This window comes from Homarus americanus, unplaced genomic scaffold (assembly GCF_018991925.1).
Source record: "Homarus americanus isolate GMGI-L3 unplaced genomic scaffold, GMGI_Hamer_2.0 scaffold34921, whole genome shotgun sequence".
Classification (NCBI taxonomy): domain Eukaryota; kingdom Metazoa; phylum Arthropoda; class Malacostraca; order Decapoda; family Nephropidae; genus Homarus; species Homarus americanus.
The window spans coordinates 5682491-5697817 of record NW_024741901.1 but is presented as its reverse complement, the minus strand read 5'-3'; the positions used below and the strand labels follow the sequence as shown (position 1 = coordinate 5697817).

Below are 15327 nucleotides of genomic sequence, written 5' to 3'. Positions count from 1 at the left end.
ATCATAAAGTTAAGATGTTATTTTTACTAAAACGTACGTATTGTGCCGGGAAAAAGTGGGTTTGGGGTCAGCCCAGTCTCTATTTCAATTAATCCCATATGTTATGTTGTTCACTTTACGTGTTTCTCGCTTTATTGGGCCTCCACGGGTTCAATTGACCGCGTAAAGCGAAGGTTCACTGTATGTATGTGTATGTATATATATATATATATATATATTTCTAAATATGTTAGGTCTTATATTTCTAGTGATGATGAATCTCTTACAACGACAGTAGTACATTACAGCATATGGCCAAATCCATTTTTTTTTAAATTACTCACTAGCTACTTCTGCTATAGGTCCTACAGTTTATTTGTGTATGTACATAAATATACTGCACATGTGTACATGAAAACATAATATGAATAAACATTTGTAAGCAAGTACTGTACAGTACTTCCAATAAAACACATATCTTCTTAATTAGCTGTGTGGTGTAATGATTAAGAATTGCAAAACACATTTTCTTCATTATGGAGAAGCTAAAGGGGAACTGGCCTGCTCTCACTTGAGTATAAATTTTAAGTGATTCTGTGGTTTTACTCAAACGTTTTGTGGAACGAATTTAATGCAACTTTGTCTCAAATTTCTAGAAATTAAAATTTATATTCAATTATAGTTATTCAGTGCATTGAAACTTCAATAATGAACAAAAATTTTAATAAATATTACCAACCTTGTCATATCAAACCTGTACTATTATTGTTTTGGAATTTCAGGAGTTTCACTTTAGAATAAACTTAAAACTATGCAAAAAATTCTTTGTCACAGGAGGCAAGAAATTAATTTAGAATGTTGAATGAGACTGTATTCTTCAAGGTACTAAGACATCATAAATCAAAGCAATTAAGAGGTATGCCACATACCATTCCCCAGCCATGCTAGTGCTACTGGAATCACAATCTCTCACTCATGATGTCACTTCACTGTTTACTTGAATTTTTATTTTTTGAAATGATGAAGGGTCCTACAAAGAATCTCCATACCAAATTCATAGAGATGTGATCCTGCAATTTCTGGGGTACAATGATTTAAGAAAATTGCAAGTATTTTGGTCACTGTGACTGAGTTATCAAGGTCATATTTTCTTAAGTGGCACCCCCAAGGGGTCTCATAAGTTAATTCCTAAAGAAGATTGTATTTATGATACAGGTAAATACAGGCAGGCTCTGATTTAAGATAGGGTTCCATTCTTGAAAAGTCTTACGTAAATTGAAGCACATTTTCCCATAGCCTCCAATTATAAAAGAAGAGATATACAGTACAGTACTGTATTCCTACCCCAAACAAAATCCCAAAACATCATAAAATGCAACAAAATGCTACAAAACATGTTTTGAACAACAATTTTAGGTGTATACAATACAATGATTATAAACACTACACAACAGTACAGTAAAAATTCTATACCTGTACTTTTGAGAAACCAGACAAGATAGGAAACAAATGAACAGTATGAAATGCTAAACCAACATCTATAATTGCAATACTGTACACTGAGTCTCATTATATGAGATACACTATGTTCTTTATGAAAAAATTATCCCACGCTTCACCCCGATGAGTTATTGTGTCATCCTAATTTCCTACTTTATTTACTGGTACAGTACATGGTGCGAACGCTAGTCGCGAATACCTCGAGCTATGTGACACTGGTTCAAACATTAGGCCAGGTGCACTGTGCCTTTCTTCACACTGTTTTTATTTTGCTTTCACCATGCCCTCAAACAAGTAAAGTAAAAAAGTGATTAGAACTTTGTTTAACACTGCTAAAATGTAGTGTAAAAATTAAAGTAGAAATTTTGAGAAAATGGAACCATGAACAGTGAACTAAAAAGTCCATAACACTGTGATTTGACTGTGGGCTGACTTCAAATTCTTAAAAAGTGGTGCCTTAAAGCCATTGGAGAAAAATATTTAGCACAAGAGGCGAAAGATTATTGTATACCAGCCAGCGTCTCAGCTCAGTCAACTGATGCTACACTTAAGGAGGCCTCCCTCATGCTTTTCTGGCAATATCAAAACCTTCAAATATTTCTTCACTACCAAATTCCACTCTTCTTTTTACAACTCTATACCTTTATTGTACAATCACCCAAATAAATGATGTCACAATATCCAGAAACTTTCAATCAGAAGGTACAGTACCTGACAACTACAAGACTCGCTTTATTTTCGCTTATATTTTTTGGGGGGTGGAATGCAAGTTTGTGAAATAGTAAGAGAAATTAATTAATAAATGCTAAAGCATACCTGTATTGTAAGAACAATTCCTGCACTGTAGTTAAAATTTTAGTATATTTTGAAACAAAATAATGAGATCTGAGATTATTGCCCAGGGACATTCAAGATTAATTTGCCGAGTTAGCATTGGACATCAAAATGAAAAGGTATACTGTACTGTACATTAACTGTGTTAAGTCAAAATAATTATCGAATAAAATATAGTGAAATAATATTCATACTCACCACGTTTGTGCCAAGTCATTACTGAATATGTAAACAAATATTTTCATTATTCACCACCTTCAGGGAGAAAACGTTGTAGGGTGTCCCCTACTGTACAACGTAAGGTGGGAACCATTCATAAAGCAGTTTTGAGCTTTAGATAGCCTATATGCTTAAATACAAGTTTATTGTTACATTTTTTCCCAAGTATTTACAATAATATTAATTGTCACTTATGATCTGAAGTACTGTAATTTTCAGCACTATGGAATAAAACCTAAAACATTATAGATTCCCATTTAACTGCCATTCGTTACTTAAGAGAAAGAATAAAATTCAGTTAAACTGCTGACTTTTGTGAACGTTCATTCAATTAATATTTATTTTAAAGCAACATACGCCTTTCTTATTTTTCTAAAAATAACCCATTTTAAACAAAGATATGAGCAATAGGTAGAATATTCTACACCTAGAAGTACTATAGTAAGTGTTACCGGCTTGTGTTGCAGTGTCATCTCGGACTGGCTGTCCTCTTTTTTTCCTGCACACATCTTCTTCGTCTTTGAAGTATGGGATTGGGATATAGCTCTTTTACTTTTACTATCCATCTGGAAGCCTTTTACCTGTACGAGGGAAAGCCAGAAAAATGTTAGGCAGCGAGAAATTTGGCTCAGAAGTTTGTTTACATAACATCTTACTACAAAAGCGTCCAGTCCACTGGTCATTCATTTATTCGACCTGTCAAATTACCAGATACTGCTGTTTGAATAAATCATACTGAAAAAAGTGACATCACTTCCTAGGCTAATTGTACATAATAAGCATATGAAAATTAAGAAAAAAGAATAATTCTTTAACCATTATTTCATTTTCCACATACTACAGGAGAGTAAATAAGGAGAAAGTGAAAAATCAGGTAACTGGCTCAGTGAATGAGTGTGTGTGGTGGGGTGAGTTATATGGTGATTGTAAGAGAATTATGACATATTGAAATCTTTTTTGTAGACTTAATAGCATTGTGAGTGTTAGAGAATAATGAAATAAGTTAGTGAAATTAGTAAGCATACTGGTATTATAAAACAAACAAACATTATTTTAGCACAAATACATTATCACTAATGATTTTTTTTTTAATTTGGGGTTTTTGTTTGTACGTACATCAAAACGTGGGATTTTTTTCCATAACTAAATTTTCATAAATCATATCCCTATAAATCTGGGTCTGCCTGTATGTTTTTTGACATACATTTTTTTCAATTCATCATCTTTGGCACCATTTTCTGGAGAAAAGTGACACCATACAAAACACATCAATAATACTTATGATGCTTTGTTCAAGAATTATTATGAAAATTTTGATTTTTGAACTTTTAATGACCTTGACCTTTGACCATGACCTCCCCTAAAAGTTCAGTGCTGACTGTATACTCAGTATAGTTCATCGCGTGCAGATACGGACCCAGGTATGCTTTGCTACATTGGGCAATGGTGCAGAAGCACATATGGTCATTCCAATGCCTCGTATACCCCTTCTGGGATGAGGCTATTAGTAAACTAAATAACTGGCTAAAGATTAAAATTGGAATAAAAGTGTACACAATGATGCAATGGTAGTTTAGTATATGAATTGTTTATGTTTTATGATGAGTTATGAGCATAAAAAATAAGCAGCACTAAAATATGTAAAAATTACTGAAACTACAGCATAAATTCAGTGGCAATGCTCAAATTGACAAAATATGGCTCAGAGAACTGAAGAGTAAAATAATATTGCATATACTGTAACTGTAAATCTAGGTAGGTGTTATTTTCCTGAAGGGATTTAGAATGTGGCACAAGACTTTGAGATTACTGAATTAGTATACACAGTAATGGGTTATTATGTTTGAAAAGAACACTGGAATATAAGTAATTATCATTATGGAAGGAGGCAGAATGCTCAAACTTTACCAAGAAAATAACTCTTACATATAGTCAAGTTCAATCTACACTTTATCCTACTGAATTTACGGTTTTCACGTTGAATAGTTACAGTATTTATAAATAAGAAGCCGAGATTAATCATTTTAATACATGCATGTGGAGTAAGGAATGTGGATGAAGAGACTACAGTAATAAACGAGAAAGGGAAATGAAGCATAATAAAAGGATTTTAACATAATACAACTGATTGATCATTACTGGTGTAACCATAAAGAGACTGCTAAAATTGTAAACTGTGCAGTCAGGTGTACATGTATGGGGACATTTACAAAAGAAGACCAATGATGGAAGGGTAGGTTGAAGGAATACATATAGGAACTTTGAGGAAGGTTCTGAGGACTTATATATATAGAAGAGACTGTGTTGGAACACCCTACTGTCAACTGGAGGAAGTTTATTGACTGAAGGGACAGTATGAAATTGAAACATTAGCTTTTCATAAGCCATTAGTTACTATCCTGATGAGTTTGATATATGTGTATTATGACCTGAACAGTTAAGTTAATAAATAATAAGTATAAGAATATTTTTAGCCAATTATATAATGCACATAAAATACTGTTAAAGTATTGTATTCAAATAAATGCAATGTAGTTACAGTACCCAATTCTAAGAGTCTTCAAGGAAACTGCATGTATTGGATTGTAAGCTAAAAATATAAAACCTAAATTTATTTTATAACCAGGATAGTTTCTGCTGTTATGACAACTTAATAATGCACTTCTGCTTGTTCTGGATAATTGTGGTTTACCTGTGAGAGAGAGATAAAGATATAACTTTGATTTTCTAGGATAAAGACCAGCTAATTCTGGAAAGGGGTACAGTTTTACCAGATACAAATTATTTGCCTGTCCAGGAATATAATGATGGTGTACAAATAACTATTAAAATTAATATTTTTGTTAAAGCAGGAGATCCAACTCTATTACATAACAAGACCAAACTTGCGGAGCTTCTTTCATGATTTATTTACACCCCAGAACTTTTCATGTGTTTTGATCAGTTTCCTCAATGTAACGATTTTTAAGTCTTCACCATGAGGAAATACTAATTCTTAAGGCATACCAAATGAGACTAACAACTAACAGAGTAGAAATTTCAGCATATCACTTTTCATATTGTCACTAAACTTGAAAATAATAAACAGATGTGCTAGAGTATATAATACTAGTTTGTTTATGAATGTGTAAGTTTATGCAGTGCTTATGTGTGTACATGTATATGAATGTGTGTTGTCATGTACTAGTTTGTTTTCAACTAATTCAAAGTGTAAGAGAAAGCATTTAAGTTGCTGGTGGTAGTACTGCAAAGTTCATGGAATACAATTTTTTTCTCTGTAGAAAATAAAATAAAAATAAAAGGCTATTCCACAATTCTGGTCTCATGATAAAGAGAATGTCAAGTGTCCATAATATCAGCTGGATCAATCAGCTTATTTAGCACTTTACATTATGTAAACAAGTACTGTAATCTCAAAGAGTACAAATTATAGACCTTCTGCTATGCACCTAATAATAACAAATAACTAAATTTTGGCCAAAATATATAACATAAGTACATTAAACTATGCTGTATAATGACACCAGCTGAGCATTCTTTGACTATCTTGAGATGCAAGTGTTTTGTTTGTTTTTTGCAATGGACACTTGCAGGAAACTCATGGTAGAATAAGAATCTATCATGGTGTAGAAATTGATGCAATTTCATTATTATGTTAGGAAAGGGATACAACAACAACAACTGCAATGATGAATGATTTTGGTCTTAATATTAGTATTAATTACATAAAAAGGTACAGTAATACCATAATATTTACTTTGGTCAACTTTGAAAGCTTGGTTAATACTCTACTATCACATTTCTTTCAATAAAGTGCAGCAGCTATCAAGATGCTTCAAAATGTGATTATCAGACCTCTACCCCAAAACTGGTGAAAAAAAAATCATGGTACAATATCTGTTACTAACTGCATGGTTCCTGCTCATTTGCAACACTTTTACTATTAGGATTAGTCAGAAAAATTGTCATATAAAAATTTGAACTTCATCCAACTTCAAGGTTAGATGCAAAGTGAACAATCATGGAATACAAAATGTTAAACCTAATATAATGAACAGTTCCAAGCTACAAAGTGAAAATATTAAAAACTAGTGTAATAAACTAGTGTAATATCCAACACTACAGTGGTTAAAAGGCAGTTTTAAGAACAACTTGGGCAAAGGATAATGTGCCGATCCTTAGTGTACAACCAACTATATTTACACTTGGTATTTATAATGTGAAGCCCTTACATTTTTCCCAAACATTTCTGCCTAAGGCTTAGGGGCAGAACATGAAACTCATTATTTTCATAAAGAATGACACAGTATGAGCCTAGACAAATGAGAATTATCATTTATGGGTTGGGTCACCAGAATAATTTGTAGCTCATCTTGTCTTCTGGCATATCCTTCATAACTATACTCCTGTTACTCTCCAATTCGTAGAGTAGTAAAAATGTAAAATAAAACCAGAAGTTTATTTAGAAGACTAACATTCACAGTTTACTCCAGGTGCCCAGCTGCTTACAAACAATTATCGCTCATATGACACAGCTCTATGGATGGCCCTTATGCAATAATTTCTAATCTGTTCAATGGGGTTATTTGTGTAAGGCAGCCAGAGGGTGGGGGTGGGCAGAGGATGTATTATGCTTCTGAAGGGCAAGTAACACTGATTTCTCAACTTCAGAAATGGACTATCACAATGCACAGTTCAGGAGGAACCCCATTTTATGCGTTTGGCTCATGACAACCACAGGTTAAAGAAAATATATAACCTACCATAGCCAATACAAGTCTTTCACAAATAACATTATTTCATCTGGGAGGTATCAAAAGTGTTCAGTAGTTCAGAAGAGCACAGGTTTCAGGTTGTGGCAGTAGTGAATGTTGGTAGCCATTATCAGAATATAGCCTTCATATGCCTCTCAAAATGTTCAACCCTTCAAGAAAAGCATTGAATATCAAGAGTTGTATTAAATATTTACCACTATATGGATTCAAAACAGACCAGAAGGCATTAAATGCTACAAACAAGCACTAACCGCAACAAACAAGGGCTAATTGCTACACATTGAGGGCTTGGCGTGTGGGAGGGCGGTGTGGAGAGTGGTAATCATCATCCCTTGTGGGTGGCAGCTGTCGTCGTCCAGAGGGTCGGTCTAGTGGGCGATCATACATAAGCCCAGGGTCCTGGGGAGGAAGCCTGTCACTGTACTCATCATCTCTTAGATCTCTAGGGTCACGAGGATCTCATATCTCGTGGGTCACGGGAAGGTAGTGCTCGGGGACCCCCGTGTCCTGTTGGCCCTCCACGGTGATAGACTGAAATAGTGAAATGGTTTTAGACTCTCAACAAGGTTAATTCATGAGTAATATAAAAGTTGTCTGTATATATAATAAATTCATCATTATTGCAACAGTACTACTGCTTTTATACATCTACTGTACATAGAAAGGCATTATTTGAATTAATATCTTACAGGAGTGTTTCACATGCAATGTTATTTTATATTAGTGCAGTAATTCAATCTAAATATATATTATAATGTAATTCACAATAAACTCTTATACTGTATTAAAACTGATAAAAGTTGTTGAGAAGATAATTGTGGAAAGCATACAGTATTTAGATATGACACCAGTAGTTACAAATGAAATAGATGATCTGCTGATACTAGATATTTAATGTAATTTCCCACAGAGTGAGGTAGCATACCCTTAAATACATTAGGATCAGCTTGGATATAATAGCACCTAACTCACTGGATACAATGGCATACAATAATACTCTGCAATTTATTTGTGTAAACTGTATTACCTAGTGCAATATATATGTTAGAAATAAACACTCAAGCAAAAATCATTAAATGTTCATCGAGATGTAATATACGATTATCAAAATACCATAGACTAAGAAAATTGTTGTATGGTTGAAATAAAGGCCATGTGGACTAAGCTGTATTAAGCAATAATTACTCTTTTATATATATATATATATATATATATATATATATATATATATATATATATATATATATATATATATATATATATATATATATATATATATATATATATATATATATATATATATATATATATATATACACAGGTTGTACCTCTCTAATCCGGCAACCTCGGGACCTGACCGGTGCCGGACCATGGAAATTCACCCTTTTCTTGGATAGATAGTGACTTGGCTTGGAAGCACTAGCACCACTTTCTCTGCTTCATGGTCTCTTTGAAGACATATTGAAGGGTTAAATGTCGTACAGTAGTTTCTCAAATTTCGCGGGTTTTTAATTCAACGTTTTCTATTTGAACACACCAAAAAAACAACACATTTAAAAATTTTGACGCCGGAAACTGGAATTTCGACAGGTTTGAACGGCCCACCAACATTCAGACAATGGGCACAATCTGTAAACAGCGTCATTTCTCTTATGCACAAAAGATTCATTATTGTTTATTACTTTATGTCTTTTTTATTGAATTAATGTTCGTGTGCAAAATGAGCAATACAATTCATTAATAATACGTAGAATATTAAAACACGAGGAAATGACACAGCATTGTTTTCGTCGATTACAAAACCAGTGACTGACTGGTTCTACATATATAACTGAAGAAAATAAGACCTTGGTTGTAGCTGTAGTAAAATTAATATGGTTGTTTAAAGTAATGTTATTTAATGTTAATAAATGGAACAATAGAAGTAGCTAACGATAATTGTAAAGAAAAAAGAGAGATCGCGTATGTAAGTGCGCACACATGAAAACATATCGTCATTACTTTACATAAAAATATGAATGCAACACTTATTTACTGTTTATATATATTTTAATTAATGTTTCTGAATTTGTTTTTATTGAATTAATGTTTGTGTGTGCAAAATTTACAATAGAATTTATTAATATCGTGGAACATTAAAACACACGAGGACGAGACGGCTGCCGGCATTGTTTATGTTAAAGCTTAAAACCAGTGACTGATTGGTTCTACCTATAAAACTGAAGAAAACAAGACCCCGATTGTAGCTGTAGTAAAATTAATGTAAAAATTAATATGGTTGTTTGAAGTACAGTGAGTTCTGCTATAGCGCGTGTTTTGATACGCAATTTGCTCTAGCGATTTATGAATTAGGAGCGATATTTGTATATGTGAACGCTTGTTTGCTACTCTTAGCGATTTTTGCTTACTATTTCTCCAATTTTGGTACAGTGGGGTATGCTATAACAAATGTAATTGGTTCTAGAACCTTGTTCGTTATAGCATTAGTTGAATATAGGATTAATCCGTTCCAGGCCCCCAAATACAACCACTTAACACTGAAAAATATAATATAAAATTGTAAAAATTGTAAAAGTGCATAAATATGCATCTAAACCCCTGAAATAAAGAATATCATTAATATTTGTAATAAAAAACAATAAATTAGAAAAAAAAAAATTTAAATAATGTTAGTTGTAGGAGTTTCGTTCGTTATAGCATTCTCAATTTTATAGGTAAAACCGTTCGTTATAGGAATATTCGTAGTAGGATCCGTTCGTTATAGCATACCCCACTGTATTAACTATGAATATAGTAAAGAAGAATATCAACAAGCGTTCTGGTGATAGAATTCCAGCGATGATCGTAAAAGAAAGGATATAACACTTGAAGAGAAGCTCGATTTATCAACCTCAAAATCACCCTTCTCCCCCATCAAGTAAAGTGTTACATTTACTGTATGATTTCATTATTAGATATGAATGTAACATTTATTTAGACTGTGCTATCCTTTGTGTTAGGCTAACTACTAAATTTTTCGATTCGAGTAATCTGCACCTAACCCTATTTTCTCCATAAGCCCTGTTATTTCTATTGCGACTTTCTATAACACGATATTTTACAAGAACACAATTATCGCGTTATAGCAGAACTACCTATTACCTGTAATGTTATTTAATGTTAATAAATGGAACAATATAAGTAGCTCACCATTAATGGTAAAAAAAAAGTGACTTCTGGCGTATGTAGGCGCACATGTAAACATATCGTCATTACTCTACATAAGAATATAGAAAGCAACACTTATTTACTGCTCATATATATTGAAGGGTTAAATGTTGTACTCTGTATAGACAAGCAGAGAGAGCAGCGAACTGCGGATGTAAACAAACCTTAATTTCCGCGGCTCTGTTTTTTACAGGTTAGCCCACCGGGCATAGGTCACTGACCCACATTGGGGCCCTGAGGGCCAAATTTAATACTCCTTTAATAATAATAATTCAAAAAAAAAAAAGCTGCCTATCTACCTATTGGACAAACTAAAATCGTTCCGGACCACAGAATACCGGACTAGAGAGGTACAACCTGTATGTATGTATATATATATATATATATATATATATATATATATATATATATATATATATATATATATATATATATATATATATATATATATATATATTATATATATATATATATATATATATATATATATATATATATATATATATATATATATATATATATATATATATATATATATATATATATATATATATATATATATATATATATATATATATACTGTATATATATATATATATATATATATATATATGCTGATAGACAAGGAAGAAGAAAGAATTCAGCTTGTGTAATTCACATCTTCAGGGGGTGAGTACACACTGTACTCACCCCAGAGATGTGAATTACAGCGAAAACTCTGTTTTCTTCTTTCTTATGGTTATCAGCATTCTAGATCCTTACACCTACAGTGATTTCCTTGCACACACACACACACATATATATATATATATATATATATATATATATATATATATATATATATATATATATATATATATATATATATATATATATATATATATTAAACTTCTAATGAAAAAAATATGAGTCAATGTAGCCCTGTAGTGATCTACATTAAAAAGTGCTAAAAGTGCTGTGATTTAATTGGATGCTCATTTAGATAGGTTGTGTGAAGGGTAAACTGACCAAATCAACTCAAACATATCAAGACCTGAAGCATGCAATAAAAAACAGAAAACAAATAACAACCTAGAAACAATTTTAACCACATTTCTATAACAAGTTAGTGGACAGCAGCAACCAGGGGGCTAGGATAAGTCCAAGGGACAAACCAAGCCAACAGTTGAGACACTCATTGCAACCAAGGGGTCAACACACAAGTGCTCAACTAAATATACCAGCTGGTGTAGTGCTGTCGTGGAAGTTGGGCCATACTGGCTGGCCACTAGGCCAAACTGGCTATCAGTGGCCAAGCCAGACCAGGCCACACTAACTACTGGGACGGGTTGCTTCCCGGGGCATTACCTCTCTCATCCGTATAGCGAGGGTAGCCGGGCTCACGAGCCACGGACCCGGGAGGACCTAAGGGAATGACACAGTTAGATGGGCAATTGTACACAACTAGCCCATACCCCATTTTGTTATACTTGGCCAGTGGTGTGATGAGAGACATCTATGTAAGCAATTAACAGTCAAAATGGTAATTAAAGTTCAAGTTCAGGAACATGAATTATATACAGTATTGTTATTTTGGCTTGAATGTTAAAATTAGTATATGAAGACAACAACGTCTATACAAAATAGAGGCACAAGATTTTTGAGCAAAAACACATTTTAGTTACTAAACACAAAAACTGTACAGGTAGTGTAATTAAGCTGTCTTTTTAGTTGTACAGTACTGTACTGTACAGTATACAGTAATATTATTTAACTTATATATTTATTGGAGAAATTAGTCTTATAAGTTTTTTAATTGCATTAATGTGATACATTACTTGATGTGGCTTTCTCAGTTCCAACTCTTTACTGCTGCAGACACATATAATATCAATATAATGTATTAGAATACACCCAAAAATTGATTTCAGATTATTGTGCGAAGGTTGAAAATTTTATTGTTGCCAAGTTTAGCTCTTCCTGTATGGGCAATACTTTTTACAGAGTCAATAAGCACAGAGCTTAATTCTACCTTCAAGGAACAACCATTGAAATACAATCAATAATGATTTTAATTCACCTTTCTTGATGAGGATTCAGAAAAAAATTGCATTTAATTTTATGAAATTCTCCATCATTGCTGAGGAGAAATTATGTGATCATGAGAACCATCACAGCTTTGCAGAGGTGCCTGTAAAATACAGTAATCCAGATGAGTACAGGACCAACCAATTCTCTGTACCTCAAATTTTCATCTTCCAAGAGAAAGCATGTGAGGAGGAGTATTTTTGTAAATTATTTACCCCTGTACGTACTTAATAGTAGCCATCTGATTAAATTATTTTTTTATTTAAATCTTTGATTATAAAATACTCGATCACGATAGACACATGGTCGAAGAATTTTTTTTTTTTACAATATAGCTTCTTACAGTTTTCCTTGTCACTTCCACCTCAAGGTCAACACCAGAGGCCCCCCCTAAAAAAAAAGAATTAATTAAGTTCAGTCATTTGGAAGACCTAAGTAATTTTTTACTATTTACTCACTGACAATGTGAACTACAGTATTATAAAATATATTTTCAAGTATTTTACTGTACAGTACAATACAGTACTGTACTGTATTACAGGTACATGTCAATGTTTGACAAGTGGGTTGCAGGGCTCTAAATGATAGCAAACTCATGTTTACAGTCATTTAGTCATGCTCATAGGTGAAAAAGGATATGATTCTAAACTGTCAGAGATGGGAATACTATATGCTTCTAATTCATCTTATCTTTGTTTTACAACAATTTTCCATGCTTGCATGGGTTAGCCATGATTACTTGATGGCAGCTGTCCAAACTGTACAGTTTCTTGCAGCCTATCTCATCAAGTGCTTATATCAGTATCTGACAATTTCTCACAACCTCTCCCCAAGTCATTCATGGCCTTCCCCTAGCTCTCCTCCTCTGCCCATTCAGACTCATGCATAACTTTACCCAATTGGTATACTCCATTTCCTCCACTTGTCCACACTGTCTCAGCCTGCCTCTACACAAAACCTCACCAATACAGTACTGTACTCTCAATATCCACTTAGTTCTGAACAGGGTTTCCTATCTCTCAATGTCACATTACATATTCATCTCACCATTCTTATTTCACTTAACTCAAGTCAATGTATGTTATCCTCTTTAATCGCTCGTATTTTAACGCTATACAACAACAAACTTCTTATGCTGGTGATGTATAAATTTCCTTTCAAGTGAAGAGAAGGTCCTTTTGTGATCAATTAAGGTAAAAGCTCCCTTAGCTTCTTCCAGCCAGTTCTGACATTCAAATGAGCTAGCTTCAGCAACTACCCCAAGCACTGATCATGTCAACCAAGTAACAAAATTTATCAATACAATCCAGGAACAAATCTCCATTGATAAGCTTTTCCAACCTTGCTAAGGCCACATGATTAACAGCACATACAGCAAACTTAAAGTCAGCAACATTCTGTAGTCTACCATTTACTGGTACTGTGCATCACTGCATCCCAAAACTGTAATCAGCACGTAAAGAAGTCCAATACTGTACCTATACAGGTACTGTACTGTACACTAAGATTCTAAAAAAAAAAAAAAAAAAAAATTTGGCCATCCAGAATAAAAAAAAACACCCCAAATCAAAATTGAAATATTAAGAGGTGGTGGGGGGTTCTAAAACAAATGAAATTATTACCAGCCATTACTACAAGTTACATATTTTTTACCTCCGCTGCAGGTTGAAGAAGCCACAAGTTCAGAAAAGTGTCAGGGCTAACATTTCTTGAGCAATAATCTTAATAAATCACCTGCAACATTAACTCAGTTTGTCCGCACATGACTCTTCTAAAATTATTCCCTGATAATGTACAGTATGTACATTACTGCTCCAGACACCTCACATTTCAAATTCAGTACAATTCAAGGTTTGAAACCCACAGGATCACAGGACAAAAACAGATTTATTCAGACTAATAGTACTAGTTGAAGAAGAAGTCCATGTTTCACGATGGATGTCGAATATGAAATATTTTCACAATAGTCCATAGCACTGGTTCTTAAGAACAGCATAAGAGGGGTTGGCTTGTTTGTTAAAATCAATGCCAACTTTAACTGGATGGCTCTACAAATGCCTCTTGAGAAGCCATGACAGTTCTCATTTATCACAATTAATTTTTGTTGCCAACTATGAATTCATTTCTTAAAATATGGTACTGTACTACTACTAGTACAGCACAGTATGCAAAGGCTGAGAAATTATATTAAAACTTTTCTTCTAGCTTACACATTATGTACAGGTATTCAGATATTACTCATCTAAATCTACTGAAATTCCTTTATGAATGACAGTTGAAAACTTATTCAAAATAATATTGTGAATCTGCAAAACATTTTCAAATGTCTTGGCATTGTAAAAATAGATATGATTTTAGTAAATTATCAATGGTTTGTGAAATCAAATCTCAGTAATATTTAATGTTGAATCTAAAGGGATAAAAATCAAACCAATGAGTGATTTACTCACTTTTTTTGTCTCAAGAATATCATGTTCATCACACTACTGCCCATACACAACATAACTCAAAGGCTGTCAGCTTAAAGCAATTTTCTTCTAAAGATTTGCTGAAGATAACTACAGTACAGTACATCAATAAAATGTCTTCTGTAACAGTTCAAAAGTACGGTACTACTGATATTTACTGTATGTATTTATCTATGTGCATAAGCTGTCAGCATATGAGAATCAGAAAGAGAAAAGGTAATAGCAAGAGGAGTAATTAGCACAGAATAATGGCTAGTAATAACCGAGACATTTCTGAA

At 33.2% G+C, this 15327-nt stretch overlaps 1 protein-coding gene across 1 annotated transcript in view; it reads right to left on the bottom strand.

The window, feature by feature from the left end:
- Positions 1–685: 685 nt before the first annotated feature.
- LOC121876282 (voltage-dependent L-type calcium channel subunit beta-1-like) overlaps positions 686–15327 on the bottom strand; it is a 165538-nt gene continuing 150896 nt past the window's right edge. The window contains 3 exon segments of the mRNA XM_042381321.1: positions 686–7767; positions 7769–7838; positions 11862–11918. Of these exon segments, the coding sequence (XP_042237255.1) occupies positions 7581–7767; positions 7769–7838; positions 11862–11918 (314 nt within the window). The 3' untranslated portion in view covers positions 686–7580.